The sequence below is a fragment of the Camelus ferus genome, chromosome 11 (genome assembly GCF_009834535.1).
Source record: "Camelus ferus isolate YT-003-E chromosome 11, BCGSAC_Cfer_1.0, whole genome shotgun sequence".
In the NCBI taxonomy this organism is placed as follows: Eukaryota; Metazoa; Chordata; class Mammalia; order Artiodactyla; family Camelidae; genus Camelus; species Camelus ferus.
Genome location: NC_045706.1, coordinates 49366468 through 49389376, shown reverse-complemented (window position 1 = coordinate 49389376; position 22909 = coordinate 49366468). Strand labels below are relative to the sequence as shown.

Here is a 22909-nt window from a genome sequence, read left to right as displayed (position 1 = left end):
AGATACCATGCAGTTATCAAAAATGGCACAGATCTGTACTTACAGAAAAGTATGCTAATGTTGTGGAGGGACGGCAAACTCACAAAACTGAATGAAAGACTCCAGTTTTGTAAATGAATTCCTGGAAGAGATGCTCACAAAAATGTTAGACATGGGGTGACTTGCTTGTTTTTTCTGTTTATTTTTTTTACACCTATCATTTATTACTTTAAAAATAAGAATTTCAAACTTCAATTTTAGGGAAAAAAGCCACCAAAAACATAGTTAGTACTAATATCTTTATTATGGCATAAAGCTGTATTTTTATACATTAACTCAACTTTTTAGTAAAAACATTTTATGTACAACTGTAAAGAAACTGCTGCACAGATAGTTCCAACATAAAAACTGGTTGTATTTTTAAAGTTCACTGAGTTGTTTGATACATAAATTGGAAAATATTTTCTCTGTAGAAAATAGTAAAAATGACAACATAGCCCAATAAGCCCATTTAAACCATATAGTAGCTGAATGATACTTTTATAAATAGGGTTTGAATTCTGGGATCCAGGAGAAATTTTAGCTTTATTTATTGAAACAGCCATGTTTTCCTTAAAATTAAGATGTGTAAAGTGAAGTTCCTATTAATCTTCCTCCTTAGTCTTGAGTTATGCCTGATTATTTTTCTTTAAGCTAATCCACATTAAGGTTTTAATTATCCCTTCCTAAAGGACAGGTACCTTGTCCTTTTAATCTACTTGATAAAGTACCCATTCCTAGCCAAATTGAAATGTTTTGTTATTTAAGCAAAACCAGAATCAAATAAAATGTGATCCACATGGCACAAACTGTCATCAGATACTTCCTCTTAACCCCCTCTGGCTTGATGGGAAGCCATGAGGCGGTCAACTAATACAATTGACAAGAGGATCAAGGAATAAAAGCCAACAGAATTTGAGAACAGAGAAACATGCAGTCAGGATTCAAGGACAGAACTGAAGTCCAAACAGAAAAAGGACACTACCTCTAGAACCAAGGAGCTGAGTTGCCTCTGAGCCTGTTACTGCAAAAGTGACTGAGTAAGAAGCAATTGGATATAAAGATCCAGCCAGGGAAACCGGGACCTAGAAAGATTTCAGTTGTTCAAAATAATTAGATGAAAACAAGACAGGCCACACATTTGAACTCCTCTATCGTAGTTTATTTCCTAAGATTCCAAATTCAGAATTTCTAGGAATTAAGGCAAGACAATGCTACGTTTAAGCTCCTAGACAGCACACAAAGTTTCCCAGAGAAATATTTAAGACCTCAGAGCAATACCTGACCAGGGGCTACATTAAGTTCTTTAGTTCCCTCAAAGAAACAACTTAAAAAGAAACACATAGAGTATGTCTTAAAAGGAGTTCTCTAAGTAGTTACACCCTTTCAACAGAGTAGCAGTCTAATAAAGAGATCCTATACTGTGGCTATAGGAACTAGGCCTTTGAGAAACTAAATTGGACGATTTTACCTAAAAACCCTAGCTTGCCTCTTAGAAATTGAAACTCTAGAAACATTAATGACCCATTATGTTTTCACCATTAAAAGAATGCTTTATCATACACTTTGGCCTTTGCTCTCTATAGATATGAATGCTTACTTTTTGCACATGGAAAATACTTTCAGTGGGGTTTTTTTTTGACTCTTCAGCAACGCAAATCTCTGCCCCTTACTCCCTTAGCTCATTCTTGGTAAATCTTAATCTTCCAATAGAAAGTGGAGTATATTATCATCAAGCACCATTTATCCAGCCTCCTTACTTATGAAGAAAGTCATAGGGCCATCTTATACACTTGGAATTCCTTAAAAACACTTGCTTCCTATTAAAATATATACATATAAATCTGTGACGAATTCACTGAAGTATGAATCACCTTATATTGAGAAGTTAAAAATGTATCAAAATGCTCATAATAATGGCTAATCTATGTAATATTTCCTATCAAATGTATCACCATCCTCTAATCTAGAACATACATGGGCATAAACTGTTGTATTCCAGCTAAGTTTGAATCTTGCTTCAAAACATTGCTCAGTATTAATTCTCAGAAGACACATTATAGAACCACAGGAGTAACTGTTAGCCAAGTAGCTAAGGAATACCAATTACAGAACAAAAGCTTTGAGTGCTCAAAGTGTTTCTCCAGAAACTTGCATTCCCCATAGTATTTAGGGAAGGACACTATTAAGAGACACTTCTAACTATAAAGACAGGTCAACTTAAAAGTATCAGCAGATACATGCTTGATTTCGTCTTGTAATCTACAGACAATGCATTAAGATATGTAATGATTTCATACACCTTTTCTTAAGAAAACCAAATACAGAAGTAGCGATAAAGTAATAAATGACAATCATCAGATGAAATATAATTTAGATGAAGCTTATCTCTCTTGAAGAGATGGGGAACAGGCCAGTGGTCAGGAAGGAAATACAATGTGCTTTTAACTTTGTATGAAAAATATTGTTCAGTTCCATGTTGCCAAACATAGCTCTGTTTTTGCCATATAAATCCTCTACTTCAAATTAGTGTCCAAATGCTTTACTATAACTCCGCTTCTGGCCTTTGTTTTGGAATCTGTTACTTCTGTTGCCACCTCCTGATCGCTGACCTCTGAAGTTTCTGTTTCCTCCCCGCTGTCCCCGGGAACCTCGATTGCCTTCCCGCTGTCCCCTGAAGCCTCGATATCCTTCCCGTGGACCTTCTAGCTCCGGTTGCTCCGTGGCCACAGACAGCTGCCAGCGCCTTGAGTCATGCCATTTTTCCTGTTGAGAGATGGTTGTGTTTTTACCTGCTTTGACTTAATTTTTACTGAATTTGGTTTAAAAAAGGCATGAGAAGAACAACATTTTTGCTTCCTTTTTAAAGAAAAATCAGATTGATAACCCAAGTGCTTAAAAGGTCACTGGTCAAAAATAAGTTTCACTATGAGAAGCATCCTCATCATTTATTCAATTCAATTACTACAGGTATCCACAGGTGTCAGGTAGTAAGACATATAAATGTACTACATGTAAACACGTTTCTCACAGCAGTACTGAATGAAGATACAGCAATTAAAAATGTCTATATAAACCTCATATAACATAAATGGGGGAAAAAAGCTGGATATTGTTCACAATGCTGTAGATAGGAAAACAGGCAAGCTGAATAAGAAAAATATTAGATAAAAAGGCTAGGAGAAAAAAAATACTAAACTTTAATTCTTAATTGTCTTTAGCAAAGGGACTAGAGCTGTTGTTACCCTTTCTATTGTTCTGTTTTAATAAACATTTTATAATTTAGATATGTTAACTTCAAAATCCAAGAGAAAAAAATACCTGTACTTCTGTTACCGCTGCAGTAGGGATATCAAAGCAAACACCCTAGAAATCAAAAAAAATTCAAGTTAATCCAAACTTTGACAAGAATTATTATAAAATGCACATTAAGTGATACTCCAAAAGATCAGGTATTATGTGGGAAAACAAACCAACAAACCAGGTATCAATTTTAGATGAACTTTAGACCAAAGCCAACACATTATACCTCCCCAAAGCAGAACAGCAAAAAGCCAAGGAATGGAAAAAAAAAGAGAGAGAGAAAGAGACTCAAAACTATTTGTAACTGACTAAAGATCATTCTTGGCTATCACATTGTGCTTTTATAGCTATGTTTTATAGCTGAGGAAACAGTCTTGGAGAAGCTGACTCACTTGTCTAAGGCCCTACAGCTGGTAAGAGCAGGTTTTAAAAATCTGATCAATGTGGCTCCAAAACCTAAGGCCTAAAACCATTAAAATACACTGCCTTCCATCAAAAACAGTGAACTATCACTCAGGATGACCTAATTAAAGGCAGAAAAATAAATGATCTTCTATTGTTAATTTTCTCATTTTTCATGATTCAGCCTCCTATGAAGTTTTTATTTTAATTAAATACTTTATAGGTCACCATCTTTGATAATAAGCAGGGCCATCATCTCCAATTAAAAAGTCCTCCCATTTCTTGGTCTAAACAAAAATAATCAAACTCCCCCTGCAACTGACACAGGCACTCCTCTCCCCCAACTGTCTTAAATTTAAACATTTTGAGGAACATCCCTTCCACCCAACAATTTACCCAATTATAACCACAGGTAGCATCAGGTACTAACGGATTTTGCCTTTTGTGGGACTCTTCATTCAAATATTTACGAAGTATTCAATACTAGGCACTCACTGCAGTATAGAGACGACTAGAGAATAGTTTTTGCCTTTGACTCGGTCATAATGTTCTTGAGGCTCAGTCAGTAAACAAGCACAGAAAGGTAAAATTTACATTAATAAAGCTACACCCTAAGAACTCTGAAGTACAGGAGGAGGTGCCTCCACCCCTGCCATTCAGCCAGGGAAAGCTTCAGAAAGATTAAGTCTAGGCCAAGTCATAAAGGAGACTGTAAAGATAAGAAATATTACATATAAACAGTGGATTGTGCATACAGTTAGGATGAAAGAAAGCAAGATATACTTGGCACTGTTGGAGTGGAGGGTATTGGTGGTAAGGAGGACAGGAGCCAGCTCATATGAAGAACCTTACCCTCCATGTGAAAGTTGGGACTTTATTTCATAGATTACATGGAATTGCTAAAGAGGTAAACAACATGGTTAGACATGCAATGAGTTAAAGATACACCTGATTTGGTTCTCAAGGCCAGTAGTTCTCCAAGTATATAGTCCATGCACACTCTGGAACCCTGTGGATCTTTTGGAGGTTCCACAAGCCAAAATATTTTCATAATAATACTAAAATGCCCTCTGTCCTTTTCACTCTTATAAGGGTAGAGAGGAGTTTCCCAGACATTATATTACATGTGATGATATCATTGCTGTGATGACTAATGGAACATGATATAGAGTTCCAGTCTAATTTCTAATATAGTAAATATCAGTAGATATAACCCACATAAACAAAAGCTTTTCAATGTCCCCCAACATTTGTTAAGAATGTAAAGGGGTCACAAAACCAAAATGTTTGAGATTTGCTCTGCTAGTCTACGCCATTAACTGAGAGCAGGAGCCAGAAAGAAGAACACCATGTTTGGAAGGCAAGATTTAAAATTTTGAATTTAATTTTGAGTAAGTTTGTTTTAAGTTGTATAGTAAACCCCATCTGGGTGGAAATGTCAGGGAAGCGGCTGGACCTTCAAGTCTGGCACCTCATGTGATGGTTTGGGCTAGAGATTCAGATGTGGTAGTTGTCAGCGACTGAGTAGCGACTGAGGGTCCTGGATGACACCACACAGAGAAGACTACATAGAGAGTGAAAATACGCAGCATCCCCTGGAATAGGAAGAAGCTACCACACAGTGTTTTACTGCCAGCGTGAAGCCACTGAACCAAAGCGAGGTCACAACAGAGGCCCCAGCCTTACCTGCTTTCCTTTGAGAAAAACCATTCCCTTCACTTTGGAATCAATATCCTCACCCAGCTGCTCTTTAAGTTCTTTCCAAGCATAACTAATGTTTGGCATTTCAATTGAGCACTGCAAGATCATAGTCACAAAACCCTATGGAAGAAAGGAAACAAAATGAAAGCCTCAAAAACAAACATAATTAATAAACACTTATCCTCATGTTTCTAAAATATTTCTGGGACAGTTCTTCCTAAAAGCATAGCACCCCCCGCCTTGGAAAAGTAAAACTGGGGAACTCTGAATAAGATTGGTGGTTTGTGCTACTGCTGGTATCCAGGTTGTGATATTATACTTTTGCAAAATGTTACCACTGGGGGAAACTGGCAAAGTGTATAAGGAATCTCTCTGTATTAACTCTCACAACTTCATGTGAACCTAACATCTCAAAAACTTCAATAATAACAACCACCACCACCACCACAGAAAGAAGGAAAGAAGGAAGGAAGGAAGGAAGGAAGGAAGGAAGGAAGGAAGGAAGGAAGGAAGGAAGGAAGAAGAAGGAAGGAAGGAAGGAAGGAAGGAAGGAAGGAAGGAAGGAAGGAAGGAAGGAAGGAAGAAAGAAAGAAAGAAAGGGAAAGAGTATTACCTTAAGTTTCTAGGTATGCTGGCTAAATGTATCACATGGATTTATGTGTTCACATGGTTGGCTTGTTTTTGTTTTTGTTTTTAGGATTAAAAAAATGACATACAATTCACATACAATAAAATTCACCATTTTAAGGTATACAATTCAGGAGGTTTTAGTATATTCACAAGAAATGCAACCATCACCACTATCTAAAATTCCAGAACATCATTATTCCCCCCATCCCCCCAAAATCCCCCACACTCCCATCAGTAGTCACTGCCATTCCCTCCTCCACTGAGACACTGCAACCACTAATCTACTTTCTGTCTCTATGGATTTTTATATATATATATATATATATATATACATACACACATATACATATCTCAACCTTCACACAAAAGTTAAAACAATTGGGAAGTTTAAATGGAACACTTTCAGAAATTTGACAGGGACCCTTACCACATCTGAGTTGATCAAGGAGCGCTGGTCTACCGACGTGGCACCTGAAATATGGGCCAGGGCTGCCGCCAGGGCTTCCACAGCCCCTTTCTCCTCTATCAGTTTCTCGGCTGACTGCTTGAAGTGACCAACGGCAGTGGGAGGCACAGAATCCAAAAGCCTATGGTTTTATTGAGAGTATATTTGTTAGGAGAAAGGACAGTGGACAGATGTCACTTTCAAGACAACAGCATCTCAGGATAAACCAATAACTTTCAAACCAAATCTTTCATATGTCTAACAGCATTTTGATGCAGTATATAAAATCACCACAATTCTGTAGTAATAAATCCATTCCTTTAATTGTATCTAATTGTAATTTACTATCAAACTAAAATTTTTTTTAATCCTAAGGAAATAATAAGACAAATATGAAGATGTTCATCACAGTGTTATAGAAAGAGCGCAATTTTAAAATGTGCATCAATATGGACTGGTTAAGTAAACCATGAAAGAGATATAATGAAATGCCATACTGCCATTAAAAATGATGTCAATATGTGAACTTTTACAGTAAGCATGTGATAACATTTAGAATCAGAAAATACTACAGCTATTTTCATTCTGAAATAAAAGAAAAAGACTCTCAAACTAGGTTAAAAATGATACAGACCTTTATAAGATTACACATTTGTTAGGGAGTCACTATTATCTAGGTGATAATAAATGTCACATCTCAAAGCTGAAAGAGATCATTCAAGAAAAGGAGGAACTTGCCTCTTCTGGCAGGGCTGCCCCTCTAGAGGCCTCCTCTCATAGACCATCAGCCTCTGTGCCTCTTTTCTCCTTCCTGGCCATCTAACCCCAAATTTTCTTAACTGGCATCATAAGAAACCCTGTCTGCAGGATACTTAAAGAAAAGCATGCCATGCAAAAATAAATTTGAAAAATGCTGAGTTAAACTCTTCATTTGCAGAACTTTCTGAAGCTATTAATATGCTAATATTAAGCATTTCTTTTGATCAGGAACTCTATTTTTAAATAAGTATTTCACTTATTTATAATAGCATTTATGGAAAGCACTCTAGAAATGATGTTCAGACTGGTTCTTAAGTAGAGCATGTAGCTCACCATGAGGAGACATTTGGAAAACATTTGGGACCTTTTTGGTTTTCATAATGCCAACTCCACCCACCCCTAGGAATACACTGCACAGCCAGGGATGCTAAACAGCTAAATACCCTTCAACTTTTAGGACAATTGCACACAATAAATAATCTTCTTGCCCCCACACCAGCAGGACCTCTCAAGACAAACACTGTCAGTTAATCTAATCATAGATATTTAGCTTTGTCTTACAACATATATGATAGTTACTTAAAATGCCCAAGACAAAATCAAACTCTGGTGAATAGGATTAGGCTGAGATGAGTAAAAATGAAAATTTTTATTTTACAAAATTTTACTTCAGCACATTATTTTTTCAACAATCAGGTTATACATTTTTTAAAACAATGAAAAAGAATATAAATTTGAAAAGGCCAAATCTCATTATTGCACAAAGATTTGTTGTAAACAGACCAAGCATCAAACAGACCACAGCAGTGGTAGGGAACAAACCTGATGGCATCTTTGCTGGAAGCTTTTATTATCTCTGTTGCAGAAGGAACACCTATCCGTTTAAATTTAATCCCCTACAAGAAAATGAAACATAATTTAATGTACAACATGGCCATCAATTGTTTCCATTAATATTAGCAGTCCCCCAATTTTAAATTATTTACCAGGCATATTTATTACTTATTTAAAAGATAAACTTTTTATCTAAAAAGGACTTAGATTTATAGAAAAGTTGCAAAGACAGTACAGAGTTCCCATACACCTGCCCTGGGTTTCCCTAATGTTATTACTTTGGTACATTTGTCACAACCAAGAAACCAACACTGCTACATTACTATTAACTGAACCCCAGAGTTCATTCTAATTTCACTACAGTTTTTCTAGTAATACCATTCTTCTGTTGATATCTCACCTAGGATACCACATTACGTTTAGTCATCATGCCTTAGTCTCCTCTAATCTGTGGCAATTTATTTCCTTGTTTTTCATGACCTTGACAGTTTTAAGGTGTGCGTGTCAGGTATTTACTCTGTAGAAAGTCCCTCAATTTAGGAACATCAATTTTCACACGCTTAGACTAGGATTATGGGTTTGGGAGAAGATGACCAGAGATGAATGCCTATCTCATTATATCGTATCAGGGACACAAGCTTATAACTGATGTCAACCACAATCACCTGGCCAGGTAGCCTTCACCTGTTTTCTGCACTGTGAAGTCCTCACCCTGACCCTCTCTGCTCTTTACAAGCAAGTCACTAACGGCAATCCCCTGAAGGGGTGGAGTCACTAAGCTCCACCTCCCAGGGAAGAGAATTTCCTTACAAAATTCCTCTGTAAGGAAAATTAGTCTCTTCTTTCCTATTTAAAAATTTATCCTTGTGACATATTCTCATCCTTTTGGTTTTTGAGCAATTCCTTTAATCTACACTTAAATATTTCTGGTGTCCTCATATTATATCATTGTCTGAAGACTATCTTTCAAACATAAAGATCCCTTGTCATTAGAAGTATGAAAACAAAACCAGTGCTTTCAAATGCAAAGCTATTTCAAAATCGGCTTTGTATTATAGGGCAATATATAAAGCGCGAATCTAACAAGTTTTGGTCATGGCCACATGGTAGAAACAGAAATCATTCAAAGTTAATAAAAATTGAATAAAGAGACCAAAGACTGACTTTAGAACTCAACATTTACTGACGGCTAAGAAAATAGTTTTACCGCTTTTTGCTCCACTTGTGCTAACTGATATTCTTCCTTGTGCTGATAAAAGCAGATGCAAATCCCGGTCCTTCCAGCTCTACCTGTTCGCCCAGAACGATGAATGTAGGACTCCACATCCTATGAAGTAAAATACATCAGTGACACTGAACAACAAAGAGAGATAAAGAGGTAAGTGTAATGGTTATACATCGGGGTGTGTGTGTGTGTGTGTGTGTGTGTGTGTGTGTGTGTGTGTGTGTGTGTGTGTAGGTTCTTTAGCAGGTTAATTAAAGTCAAAATTAAAATAAACTGACAATTTTTGAAAACTCTAGGATAATGATCCTTATCCTGTGGGCAAATCTGTAAAAAGCACTGTCTAAACAGTGCTATCCAATAGAATCATAATTTTAACAGCCAAATTTCTAGCTTCACATTTCTATCACACTAAAAGTTTTTGAAAAAGTTAAATTAATTTTAGTATTATTTTATTTAACCCAATATATCCAGAAGCTTTATCATTTCAATATACTACCTATACAAAACAAGTTATCAATGAGATCTTTTACATTCTTTTTCCATGTCTCTAAAATCCTCTATGCTTAAAGAAAGTTAGAAATTTTTAAAAATCCAATGTGTATTTTATACTTACAGAGCACAGGTCAATTCAGACTAGTACCTTTCAAGTGCTGAACAGCAGCATGTAGCTATCATATTGGACAGCACAGGTCTACAGGCTTATTTAAACAATGTCTATGTCACACACTTATGGGACTTCCTTTGTAAGAAATGGTAATGTATTTTTCCATCACTGTAAACAACCTTTAATCCTGAGGGATTTGCAAGATTTAGGGGAGGTTATGGGGTCTTCATGCCTGAAGTGATGGGAACAAGTTCCTTCAAGTCAACTTTTACATAACTGAAGCACTGTCCACACTACATAAACTTTGCCTCAGGGCCCTCCCTGGGAGGTTCCCATCACCCACAAACCCAGCCAGTTTTAACCAGAGGCTGTTAACTACAGGCGTTTTCTCCCTTCTCTATCCTCTAGCTCATGAGTTCATCTACCCCCCACCCCTCTCCACCTAAGTCTTATGCATCTTCAAAGTCCAGTTCAAAACTGCACTACCTCCATGAAGCCTTTCAGGACTCCCCTCTAACCAGAACCTGTCTTTCCAACCTCTGGCCACTGACTACACTTCCACTCAACTGTCAGTTCTAGGGGTGGGGTATGGGCTCATGAAGGTTCATTTTTTGAAAAAAAATCACCCTTAGCATCACAGCACCAAAAAGAAAGCTATTACTAATCACACGAAAAAAAGTGATACAACTTCCAATTTGTTTTAGCACCTAAAAGAAACAGCCAAATAAAATCTAAATATAAAACACTTACCTTTGGTGGACAACTTTGTACAACCAGATCTACCTCAGGGATGTCTAGCCCACGTGCAGCGACATTGGTCGCCACCAAAACTCCAAAATCACCATTTCTAAAACCCTTCAGAGTGATTTCTCTTTGCTTCTGTGGAATGTCTCCATGTAATGACTGGGCATCCTGCCAAAGAAATAATCAGGAAGACAGGTACTTTTTAAATCACTAGTTAGGCCTGTAAAGATATTCATATTTTGGTGTTATTTCTGATAAAAGTAGCACAAAGGGGAAAACATGTGCCTTACATAGACAAGCTTCAAGACTTATTTCCAATCCTTGGTCATTAAATCAACTGTACCCAACTATACTTACAAGATAAAGAACACCAGATAAGAGTGATCAAACACTTTGTCAGGGTAACCTTGGGTTTGAGCCACCCTTTCTTCATCTGTGAGATGAGATGGGCAGATTAGGTGAGCTCTAAGATGTATATCCTCACTATTAACTGAAAGATGCTTTCTCCCTAAAGGCAAGGGAGGAGGACGACCTACCTGCCTTACGGCCGCATTCTGTGACAACTCCTGGGCTTCTTTCTTGGTTTCACAGAAGATGATAGTGCGCCCTTGATAACCACTATACACTCGGATCACATCTCCGATAACTGCTGCCCTTTGAGTCCAGTGGCACTTGATGGCCAGATGCTTATAAAAGAGAGGAAAAAAGATCTATTTAGTAAAGCCTAACTGGAACCTAAAATCACCTGATCAACCCTAATGATACTAGAAGCCACTGTTTAAGCCTAACTAGAACAGACTACTGCCACCACTGTTTAGAGAAAAAAAACAAACCATTAAAGCAGACAGCCTTTCCTCTTTTTCTGAAGAGCACTGGGCTCCTTTATTGATTTTCTGACCTAACCAGGAAAATGTAGGAAAAGAAGTGCCATTCTCTAGATTGCTACAGGAAACCAAAATAACTGACATGAGAAATGACTGTGTGTTTTGGCCTTTCATCCACTTAAAAATGCAGTCAGTTTCCATCCAGGTCTATTCCTTGGGTGAACTGAACTCATCTAGGTACTGGACCCTAAGATGAAAAAGGCTTCTATACACTAGGATTCTCTGGTGCACTCTAGTGTATAAACTCTAGGTGTAATTTCTTTCTGTTTACGTAATTCAGACAGATTTAGGTTCCAAAAGATTCTACAATCAGGCTACGAGATGATAAAATTTAGAAAACAAAGATACCATATACAACTCAAATAGAAATATAACTTCACCTGGCTTTTTCACATGGACTTAGTGTTTATACGGAAAAGGAGTTTGTATTTGCCAGTCTTATTATCAGATAGGAAAAAAATTACATATAATTTATTACTAATTTCAGTAACAGAATGAATCATTTACCTCCACAGTTATTGCCGTTTTCTGAGTCTTTTTACCAATAAGGTCCACCTGTTCATACGTAGATTTCATGTATTTCTTAGCAACATTAAACACCCAATGAGGACAAGTTGCAGAAAAAAGCAATGTTTGGGGATTGTCTTCTGAATCTTTGAGGGAAAAAAAGGTCAGTATGAATAAGTCAAACAAGTCTATACAGAATTCCACCTCATCCAATCCTTCCAGGGTCCATCAACATTCTATAGGAAACACCTGAGGCCAAGTCAAGCATTGAGGACACAAAAATGAAAGACACCGATGTTCCCAATGGACAAAGAAATACTGCCTAAAGAATTTATGTAAAGGATCCTTGAGACACCTAAAGTACTTTAAAGTTATTTTGCTTTCTAACCCTTGGCCTTCATGAACCACAAAGGAAATGTCTTTTATGAGACCTACTAACTGGAAAACACCAATCAAGCCCAGTAACTAACCAATTTAAATCACTAAATAAGTAACCTATAATAAACACCAAAACAGATTCTATACTCATCTATAGCCCCTAGCATTTCCTCAGTATTTTGAGGTTAAAACTCTAGTCTATTCATCCTTTGAGGTCAGGTACTAAAAATAACTCCCCAACCTCCCCTTTCTTTTGAAGAGGGGGTTGCTCTTAGAATACCATTGCATTTGCATATTTTTCAAATGGCAACATAACTGATAGAACCCTTTTGGAGAGCAACCTGACAATGTATACTGAAGAACATGAACTATTTATATCTTTCAACTCAGTAATTTCACTTCTAGAAACCTATTCTTAAGAACTAATTCCGAACATTGAGGTTTGAAGAAAGCTGTCCACATAAAAATGTCTGCAAGCAGATTTATATCATGTAAGAATTAAAATATGTAGATGGGTTAAATCACGGCACAAATAGTTCATATATGTACAGTAAGGAGTTTTATATGTATAGTAAGATTATAGTTAACACACACATAAACACAATAGCTCAAATTCGGGAAGAAATATACCAAAAGCAAAATATACCAAATTGGTTTCTTTTACTTTCTCATATTTTCCCTATTGTAATTATGTGCAAATCATGGAAAATGTTTTTAGATTTAAGTTTTCCTGAATAAAGTCACCTGCCAATTTCCTAAGACTTCATTTAACTCTTAGAAGACCACTTAATCACCACACTTCCTCCAAAACCCCTTATACCAGTCTTGAATGTGGAGTTTACCTTTCTTGTATGCTACACATAAAATCTCTTCCACTTGGTCAGCAAAACCCATGTCCAACATCTGGTCAACTTCGTCCAGGACAACATGCTTAAGATTGGTGAGATTTAGCTTGCCATTCTGCAGGTGGTCCTTAATACGACCTGGTGTTCCAACCAGGATATCAATCCCATTCCGCATACGTTCAACTGTAAAGAACACCAATGATAAGATATGCTGGATTTGTAAGTCCTTTTATTAATCTGGGATACCAATTAGATATATTTTTTATTCTAAAATATTTATTAACTACAGGTACAAGGTAATATGTTAAGTACTGAAGATAAAGACATTTAAGGCACTCCCCGACCTACTGGGGAAAATGTGTAAAAAGTGACAGTCCAGTGTATTACACGACATAACAGAAAAACGCACCAGTGAGGGATGATAGCACCGGGAAGGAAATGATTTCCTTGGCTAGTAGGTGTCAAGATTTCACAAAGTGAAAATAAGAACCTTAAAGAAATGGCAACTTTCTATAAGGTAAGCAGGCATAGGGAGAATGACAAGATGGAAGGGCAAATATCCCAAGAAGGTGTAGAGATGTTCAGAAAAATGGATTTAATGTAACTAGAACGAGATGGTAAAGATGCAACTTTTTATTGAGTTGCTATTGCAGTCCAGGGATCTACTGCAAGGAATTTTACATGCTTATCCAATTTAATCCTCACAACACCACACTGCAGGATGAGTTTAGTAACCCTATTTTATACATGAGCAAACTAAAGTACAGAAAAATCAAGCAACTTGACCTGAAAAAAGACACAGCTACTCTGTGAGCAGAGTTTAGATTCAAACCCAGGGCTTTCTAATGCTAAAGCCTATGTTAGTTCTACTAAAACTGAAAAGAAATAATTACAAGCCTTGGGTGCCAATGCTAAGACTTTTTAAATGTTTAAATCTCTTCCTGAATTACATATCTGATCTATAAAATAAAACTTCAAGGTACTGAACTGAGAAGTAATGGAATGCTATAGCAGAAGCTGCAACATTTGGCCCTTGGGACCAGAAAAAAGCAAGCCTGCCTACAGCAAAAAAGAGGCAGAGACCCAAAGTCCATGACAGACAAAAAGAATAACCTTGAATTCTGACTTTCTACTTCCTTGACTCTGTCTTTCTGGGCTCAGTAAGGTACCATTGCAGCCTTTAGATAAACATAGACAATACGAAAGGCCTAAAAACTACATACAGCATTTAACATCATCATGCAGGACCATACGCTTGACCATCTTTAAACAATGACAAAAGAAAACCACCATAAATGACTAGATCAGAAAGGTGACACCAGATGTCAAGGTCAGAAGAAATTCAATCAGAGCATCCAACAGAAAATGCCATTTTCCTTCCCTCACTTTTGGATTTACTTACTTTGTCCTCCATAGGGAGTTCCACCATAAAAACAAGCCACTGCCAACTTTTTTGTAATGTCACTGAAGTCTCTGCTTACTTGACTTGCCAACTCCCTTGTAGGTGCAAGAACCAGTACCTGAAAAGGCAAAAGTAACAACAGAATCCAAAGTATTATGCAGTATTTTTTTCTTTACAAATTTGGAATGCCCCAGAAGGTTCAACTCATCCGAATAATTATTTTCAAAACATCTATTACACGCTTTGCAATATACTATGATGTATGAAAATAGGAAATATAGTTTCTTACAATCTAGTCACAAGAAAAGCTCGTGATCTTATCAATCATAAGAGAAGCAAGTGCCCAAATTTATGGTGCTCCAGAAGGTTGCACAGAGCAGGCTGGAGGAATTGGGATAAGTTTCACGGAGCTTCTGGTACTTCAGAATAGCATTCTACAAAAGGAACCACTTGAACAAGGAGTACTGCTGATGATGATTACATCAGCTAATATTTGAGCTTTTATTACATGTCAGGATCTGCTAAATGCTTAATATGCATTATTTTTTAATCTTTTTAAAAATGGAGGTACTATTTGTTTTTGTTTTTTGGGGGGGGGGTGAGGGGGAAATTAGGTTTGTTTGTTTGTTTATTATTTTTAATGGAGGCACCGGGGAATGAACCCAGGATCTTGTGCATGCTAAGCATGTGCTCTACCACTGAGCTACTCCCCTACACCTAATATGCATTATTTTTAGTTAATCCTCACAAGTTACTCACCTACAACAGCAGTATACACTTGTATTATAATACCTACAATATCAGACAACAGATTTCTAAAACCAAAAGGCAGATCCCGGATTTAAATTTGGGTAGCCAGTGTGTAAAACCCATAGTCTGAACAGCTATACTACAGTGAATTTGAAGTAAAATGGAAGTCAGACTAGGAAGGCAGGGCCAGCATGGTAAGGGGCTTTGAATCCTGGGGCAGTCTGCATTGTTTGATCCAACAGGACACACAACACGAAACCATGACAGATCCTCAAGGAGGGTAACAGCATGAAACAAATATGGTTTAAGAACAACCTAATACATTGATCTGACAGATATTTACTGAGCATACACTATGTGCCAGGCACTACTTCAGCTGCTAGAATAATCCATTTGTTTACTGCTGTTATAACGGTAAACAAATACAGCAGTAAACAAATGAACTAGCTAAGAAGGAGCATGGACACTAGAAGGCCAGTAAATGAATGAGGTGAGGCCAGAAAGTCAGGTGCAAGAACCCAAAGCCAAGGTGACAACACAATTATTTCCATGAGGTAAGGTTTGTCACACACCAGGTTCTCCAGAAATGAGCTCAATGAGCACCATCCTGATTATGGGGCTTGGCCTCTTCACCTGTGAGTGCCCCTCCTACTCTGGCATCTCTGTTAAAAATGCTGTTTCCATTTCAGGCAAAAATGGAGACGTGATCAAACCTGTGAGTCCCAGACATCTAAGAGTTTAAAAGACATAAAATGAGTGGTAATAATATAGATGATCACAACCATGGGACAGATTACAACATTTAAATATTGTAGGGTTTGCGGTCATCAGTCTTAGAATTTTCCTCATTTACCTTCAGATAAAGATCTATAGTAAATACCAAAAAAAGGCTTTAAGGAGAACCCAAAAAAAAAATAACAGGGCATGTAAATGATGCTATATTTATCTAGAATGTGACAAACTGGAATATTCTGTTAATATTTTATATATATATATATAAATATTCAAAATACTTTTTCAAAAGTGGAAAAATAATAGAATTATTATTATAAACGTACAGCCAGATAGAATTTCCCATATTAAGGAACTTGGCTTTTTCAATAAGCCTTCAGAATCTGGTTTATGGAATCCAAAATCCAGAAATATCCAGAAATCAGACAATAACTTTAATTTTTAAGCACCATGGGCATTCAGTAGATTAAAAAAAAAAAAAAAAAAGGCAAGCAATGTTTCTTCCTGTGCAGATTTGGAGCCCCTAAGTACTGTTAAAGATATTTACCTGAGGTGCACGGCCTCTCTTCCGGTCCTGCAATTCTCCCTGAAGTTTTTCAATCAAAGGGATGGCAAAGGAGAATGTCTTCCCAGTTCCTGTCCGCGCCTGTGCAATCAAGTCCTTCCCACTATAGACATGGTGAAACGTCTTTGCTTGTATAGGAAATAGGAAGGTCACCCCACGGGCTGTGAACAAATTAACCATGTTATCTGACACTGCAATTCCTAAAATCCCAGCCATACTGGAGGACCAAAGCATACCCATGCTTCTGGTCCTGCAGAATCATGAAATTCTACCTTCTGGTTAACACCTACAAAGTCAAGTTCAAATATATTCTGGTAATGAAGAATCTGCTTGACTGAAAAATAACAATAAACTTTAAAGCACCAATTATAGTAAATACTTATCATCTTAAGAGATTAAGTCCCTTGTCACAAAATCTCATCCATAAGCCAGTATAAGCCTGAAAATCAGGTGCTTTGGTTTCTCAACTGCGCTGTACCTAATTCAGACAGAATACACCGAAGCTGAACACCTGTGACTTCCTGCCTGGTTCACAGGCACATTGCTAAGATGAGTTGAGTCTCACTGGTATCATTAGACTAGAGATGTCTTAAGAAGTGGAAGAGGATAAAAAAGAAAGTACCAACAAGGCATCAACTGTTTAATTGCACCAGCACTATCAGTCATTACACATTTGAATATACATATTCTATCAAATGAATTTAATCACTCATTTAAAAGGCCGCAAAGGACATCACTAGTAGAATCCTATACTGAATATACAGATTACTTCATTATATGGCTGCATATATTGTCCTCCAATAAGAACACGTCCCAGTTCATCTCAACAAAAAGAGCAGAGTGCTTCCAAAAATTATGTTCTAATATTATATTTCTAAGAATATTACCTTTGAGAAGTTTAATAGTTTCTTCAGATATTGGAAAATTAGAGAAAGCTCCTTCTTTCTGCTCCACAGGTATTTCCTGTCAAGTAAAGGGCCACAGAAAGAAATCAATAATTTTACCCCTACAGATTAAATACAGAAAGCATTCTGAGAAACTATTCGAAAACATCTATTCTAAATAACCAAAAAGACATAAAAATTTTGGTAGGTAAATCAAGATCTGAAAAGGAAATGTTATCATAATAACCTATAAAACCCTAACAAAAGAAAAATCCGTATCAAATATATACCGCACATATATACCATGAGTGACTAGTGAAAGCAGATTCAGTCTCAACTAAGAACTTTTCCATAGTCATGCCAAACCAACAATATGCTGTTAAATTGGTCATTAACCCCTTCCCACAGCAACATCTCTCATATATACATCCACAGAAAATAAGGAACAAACATTTATGACAAAGTGATCTCACTGGCAGTATTTGACAGTAAAAAATCTGAATGCCCAACAGAGGAATAATTAAATGAATTTTTAAACATTTATACAATGGATTATGTAACCATTAAAAATATTTAACATTTAAAGGTGAAGAAAATGCCTACATAAAAACATAGGCAAGATAGGAAAAGGCAAGATACAAAACTGTATATAGTAAAATCCTAATCTGATAAAAAAAATAGTTGTATATATTTTTTATAATCAGGAAAAAATTTTAAATGTTGATCAAGAACTACAGCAAACAGAAAATTATTTACTGGAATTAGAATTTTTCTTTGTTGATTGAGTTTCTGAAAGACTAACAGTATTAGCTTCCAAATGGACACTGAAGCATCCTATTCAACTCAAGTTAGTTAATGGCCTAAACAAAAAAGACGGTATGCAATCAAGCAAGTATCTCTGCAGTGGTTCCACTCAATCATGATTAGGTGAAACCCCTCAGAGGGAAGCTGGAGCATATTTGCATAACTATACCCCTCCTATTGATTTCCAACTTGCAAACAAGCAGATCAAATGCGGAGGACTTTCCCTAAACTCAGTTGCACAAAAGGCATTCTGAAACTGCAATTTTTAAGATGAAAGTCTCACCCTACAGTTCAAGGGACTCCCTCCCCATGGTGCTGATACATCAATTTTCCTCCCATTATTAAATAATACCTGTAACGATTACATGCTTATTTATCTGAAACAACATTGAAAGATACATTCTACATATTAAAATACAACTTTACCTGCTCTAACTCACTGTTACTTTCTTCACTGGCAGCTTCCTTGGAGCTAGAGTCAGGTCCAGAATGAGGGAATCCATTCTTCAGTTTGGGGCTTTTCTCTCCAATTTCTCCATTCATTTCCTTTTCTTTCTTCATCTTCTTGGGCTTTGGAGCCCCCATTTCTTCCTCAGAAGGCTCCTCGGCTTTTACTACTTTTTTGGTTTTAGGAGAAACAACACTCTCTTCAAAGGGCTCCTTTGATTTTTTCGCACTTTTGGTTTTAGGAGAAATAATGTCATCTTGAGATGGCTCCTCTTTTTTGGGGGGCTTTTTGGATTTAGGAGAATTCATGTCAGCCTCAGAAGGCCCTGCTTTCTTTTTAACTTTTTTAGCTTTGGGGGAAACTGTTTCTTCCTTTTCTTCTGCTGCCTCTTCACTCTTATTAGATTTTGGCTTCTCTTTTCTACCTTTCTAAAAAATTAATAAATACAATACAAACATTGAACAAAGCATGATACATTTGTATAATATATCAATTCTGGGTTATTTCAAGATCATATAGTTATAAAGAACACAATTTGGCGGTATTTTTCAACAAATGTACTTTCACCTTGCAATAAAGCAAAAATCAAACAGCATGTTTTCTAAGTACCATTTCTTGGCTATATGGAGATAAGTATGTATCAATAATTTCATTAGCTTGGAAGAGAATACCCCTTGGTAACTATTCAGTTCATGTTGGTCGAACAAGTTGTAAAATTAAATTTTCATGAGACGTGGAGTGGCTCATGGGATGCTTCAACATGTTCTAAACTACAAACACTATAGAGAGTGATCAAGAACAATTTAATTCTATACAGTAATAAGACCATGTATATCAACAGATGGATGATGTTAAGCAGATTTCTTTTCTTTCTCTGCTAGAATTCCTCTACAGGTAAAACGGGGATTCGTTAATATTTGCCTTGCCTATCTCACAAACACAAATGAATTTACATAAAGACACTATGAACCAAAAGTTATAAAAGCCCACAATCACCTTGTGTGTAAAAAAGATGTACCTAACTTAAAGGAAAAAACAAAGAGCACAAGTTACAAGAAAACGAAATGGGTGAAATCTCAAAACCAAAACAGACTGGCTCCTACTTGAAATGTCACCCTCTCCAATTTTCCGTATTTCTCAAAACAACTGGACAGGTGTCTCAGCCTATGTGACAAACTCTCCAGTGGAGCCCCATCCCAATTCCGGAAGTACGGAGACTATTATATTCATTGAGCTGAAATCTGCCTCCTTGGAACTTCAGGCCTGGCCCTGTTTTCAAATCATAAACAGTAATCTCTCCTATATGACCCATCATTTAGACATCTGAAAAGTAATCTGGTTCCCCACACTCCAAGACTTCAATTCTTTCCTTGGTTCCCATCAAATGAGTGGATTTCCAATACCGGTGGTCTCCTCTGGAATGCAATGGAGTTTGGTTATGTCCCTTTTAATTTCAGCATCCCGCAACTGAACAGGTTGACTAATGCAAGGCAGGTAAACCAGGACCACTTCCTTCCCCTGCGGGGACAAGTCTGCTATCTCGGCTTCCTACAACACCAAAATATTGCTGCTGTAGAAACTCCTATCAAAAAGACCCATAAGCAGCAAGGAAAGAAAGTTCTAAGTCGTGTACAACACAAGTTCAAGGGCAATCTTGTTCTCATTGACCTTTTATCAAAACAGAGACTCAGTCACAAGTTAAAGCGCTGTCTAAGGAAGCTACAGCAAGGAGTCAGCTACTGAAGCAATTTAAGACTACTGCACACTGACGGCCTATATAAAAAATATGGTGTACAGTTAGCACTACAACATGTCTTTACACTTCCACGGGAAATGTGGCCAATAAACACTAAGAATTTAACTATTTCATCTTCTAAGGGCCTCTTCCCGGAAAACAAACTGTACTTCCCCTACTAGGGTAAAAAAAAATGTCACTGCGGACGCCTCCCACGTGTGCGGATGGTTTACGGTCTCGCCCGTCTAGACGGAAGCATTAGTTCCTACCTTGACTTAACTTACAATTCCCTCCGCTCACGTTCACGCCTGGAGTTCGGTCTGAGCCTGAGCCAAAACGTGAGGCCTAACCGTGACTGTTCTACTCTGCGCGCCGGGTGCGGAGCGTCCAGACTCAGGGACCACGTGGGACACCAGACCCGCTCCCCAGTTCTGACCCGCCCGGTGCTCTGCGCAGCTCGCCCACAGCCAGCCGCGAGCACCAACCACTCCCGGGTGCCCCTCGGCCGAAACCAAGCAGGTCTTCGGACGAGCCGGGTCCACGCTGCGCGTCACGCGCACCCAGCCCGGGTCCCTCCTCTTAGAGCCTGGCCTCTCGTCCGGCCTTGCTCCAGGGCCCTCGGCAGTACCTTCTCATTTTGCTTTCGCGGCATCTCCACTTTCGCCACGGCCGTGTTTGACTCCAAATCCGCGTCACTACGAAGTTTCCCCGGCATCACTCAGCACAAGCTGTATAGGCCGACCGGTCTCGCCTACCGCGTGGAGAGGAAGAGGTGGCCCAGCCTCTTTAGCCCGCCCAGCTTTCGTCACTTCCGGCAGAGCGTATCCTACGGAAGCGGAAGCTGCAGGGAGGCAGGGCTGCACGTGGTAGTTCCAAAGCCGTTGCTACTCACACCCGCAAAGCTAGGTAAATTGACTGCTAGCGGAGCAGGGACTAGAAGACACCTGCTGAAGGGTAGAACCTGAAAGACCCACAAAGGTTGGCCTTATTCTCTTTCAACCGCTGACCAGATTCTCGCTATCGCCGGCCTGATGAAGATTTGTAGCTGCTTTTGAGTGACGCCTCTTCAGTACTTTGGATTGCTGGCATTTGCAAGTTCCGTGCGCGTACCGACGCGCGAGACGTGTATTCTTGATTATTTTGTGGAAACGTGGACACTTTAAAGGAGACGTCCGCACTCACAAGCCTGGATAAGAGTTCAGTAGGGTCTGGTCATTCATTCACGAGTTCACTCACCATACATCCCCTGAGCATTCACCGTCAGGTATGAGAAACAAGGCTGGGATCAGCAACAGACAATACATAAGGCTTGTTTTATAGCTAGTGGGAGATAGATGTGTCATTTGTTTTCAAGGCACATACATGCACCTAAACCGGCCTTGGGACCTGTAGAAAGGTCCCAAACCACGTAGACCTCTATTAGAAAATACAGGGGCTCTTAGTCTTGCATAATTTGGACAATATACTAATTCAAGCAGTTGAAGGGAAGTGGTTTATTGAATGATCTATGGCAGTATTGGTAAACTTCCTGTGAAGAACTACTGAGGCAAAGAATTGGGAGCCAATTCCTCATAAAATCATTTAAAAAATGGGTTGAAATCTTGCCTGGCTTTGAAAATCTATACCATTTGCTCTGTGATTTTGAACATATTTCTTAATCTGAACCTGAGTTTCTCATGCATAATGGGGATAACAAAACCTACTTCATTGGTTGAGAAAGTTAGGAAAAATGAATCAAAATGGTTTAGCAGTGCCTGGCACATAGAGCACAATAAATAAGGGCTATTAAAACCCATAGATGTGTCAAGATTTTTTGAAAGACAATTCAAAATGTAATCATTTTATGACAAATGAAAATGCTGGAAGTTTTATTTCTGTATTTCATAAGATTTGCTTTGATTGCACATTTTTTAACCTTGACAGTTTAAAGGAAAATAATCGTGTTTCACAAACTATTGATGTTTCAGTGTCAATTTTTTAAGATAAATTTATGTAAATATACAATGCTTTAACTTACATTCTGTGATATTCTTGAGCCAGGATGGTTTATCCATCTCTGTATCCTTAAGATTTTGGACAGTGCTTGGCACACAGTAGCCTATCACTAGTAGTAGGGGAAAGAAGGAACCCTTTGAAATAAATTTTAGCTATATGCTGAGGCAGGAAAGCAGTTAGGAACCTGCAGTCTAGTTAATAAACCACAAAATTACATGATACTGCTGTACATAGTACAGGGACATTTTTATTACCAACACATGTTCAACAACAGAGTAAGCCCAGAACACTACTGTATGGAAAATTGTTGTCAAG

At 37.8% G+C, this 22909-nt stretch overlaps 1 protein-coding gene across 1 annotated transcript; it reads right to left on the bottom strand.

Annotated features, from left to right (window-relative positions):
• Positions 1–261: 261 nt before the first annotated feature.
• On the bottom strand, positions 262–21388 carry DDX21 (DExD-box helicase 21). Its single transcript, XM_006181215.3, has 15 exons — positions 21228–21388; positions 18843–19292; positions 17616–17691; positions 16711–16889; positions 14682–14799; positions 13277–13462; positions 12057–12202; positions 11202–11351; positions 10672–10833; positions 9300–9419; positions 8081–8154; positions 6482–6641; positions 5410–5544; positions 3340–3384; positions 262–2784 (listed from the first exon to the last, which is right to left on the bottom strand). Exons 1-15 carry the CDS (start codon positions 21312–21314, stop codon positions 2545–2547), a joined length of 2328 nt encoding a protein of 775 aa, XP_006181277.1. The 5' UTR covers positions 21315–21388; the 3' UTR covers positions 262–2544.
• Positions 21389–22909: the final 1521 nt, after the last annotated feature.

Bases quoted from the DNA above. Each gene is read 5' to 3' on its own strand.
- DDX21 (XM_006181215.3), bottom strand. From the start codon at position 21,314: ATGCCGGGGAAACTTCGTAGTGACGCGGATTTGGAGTCAAACACGGCC. The intron at 12,203-13,276 runs GTAAACTCCACA...TTTCCCTCAAAG, and splicing joins ATGTGTAGCATACAAGAAAG to ATTCAGAAGACAATCCCCAA. The intron at 11,352-12,056 runs GTAAATGATTCA...CTCTTTTATAAG, and splicing joins AAACGGCAATAACTGTGGAG to CATCTGGCCATCAAGTGCCA.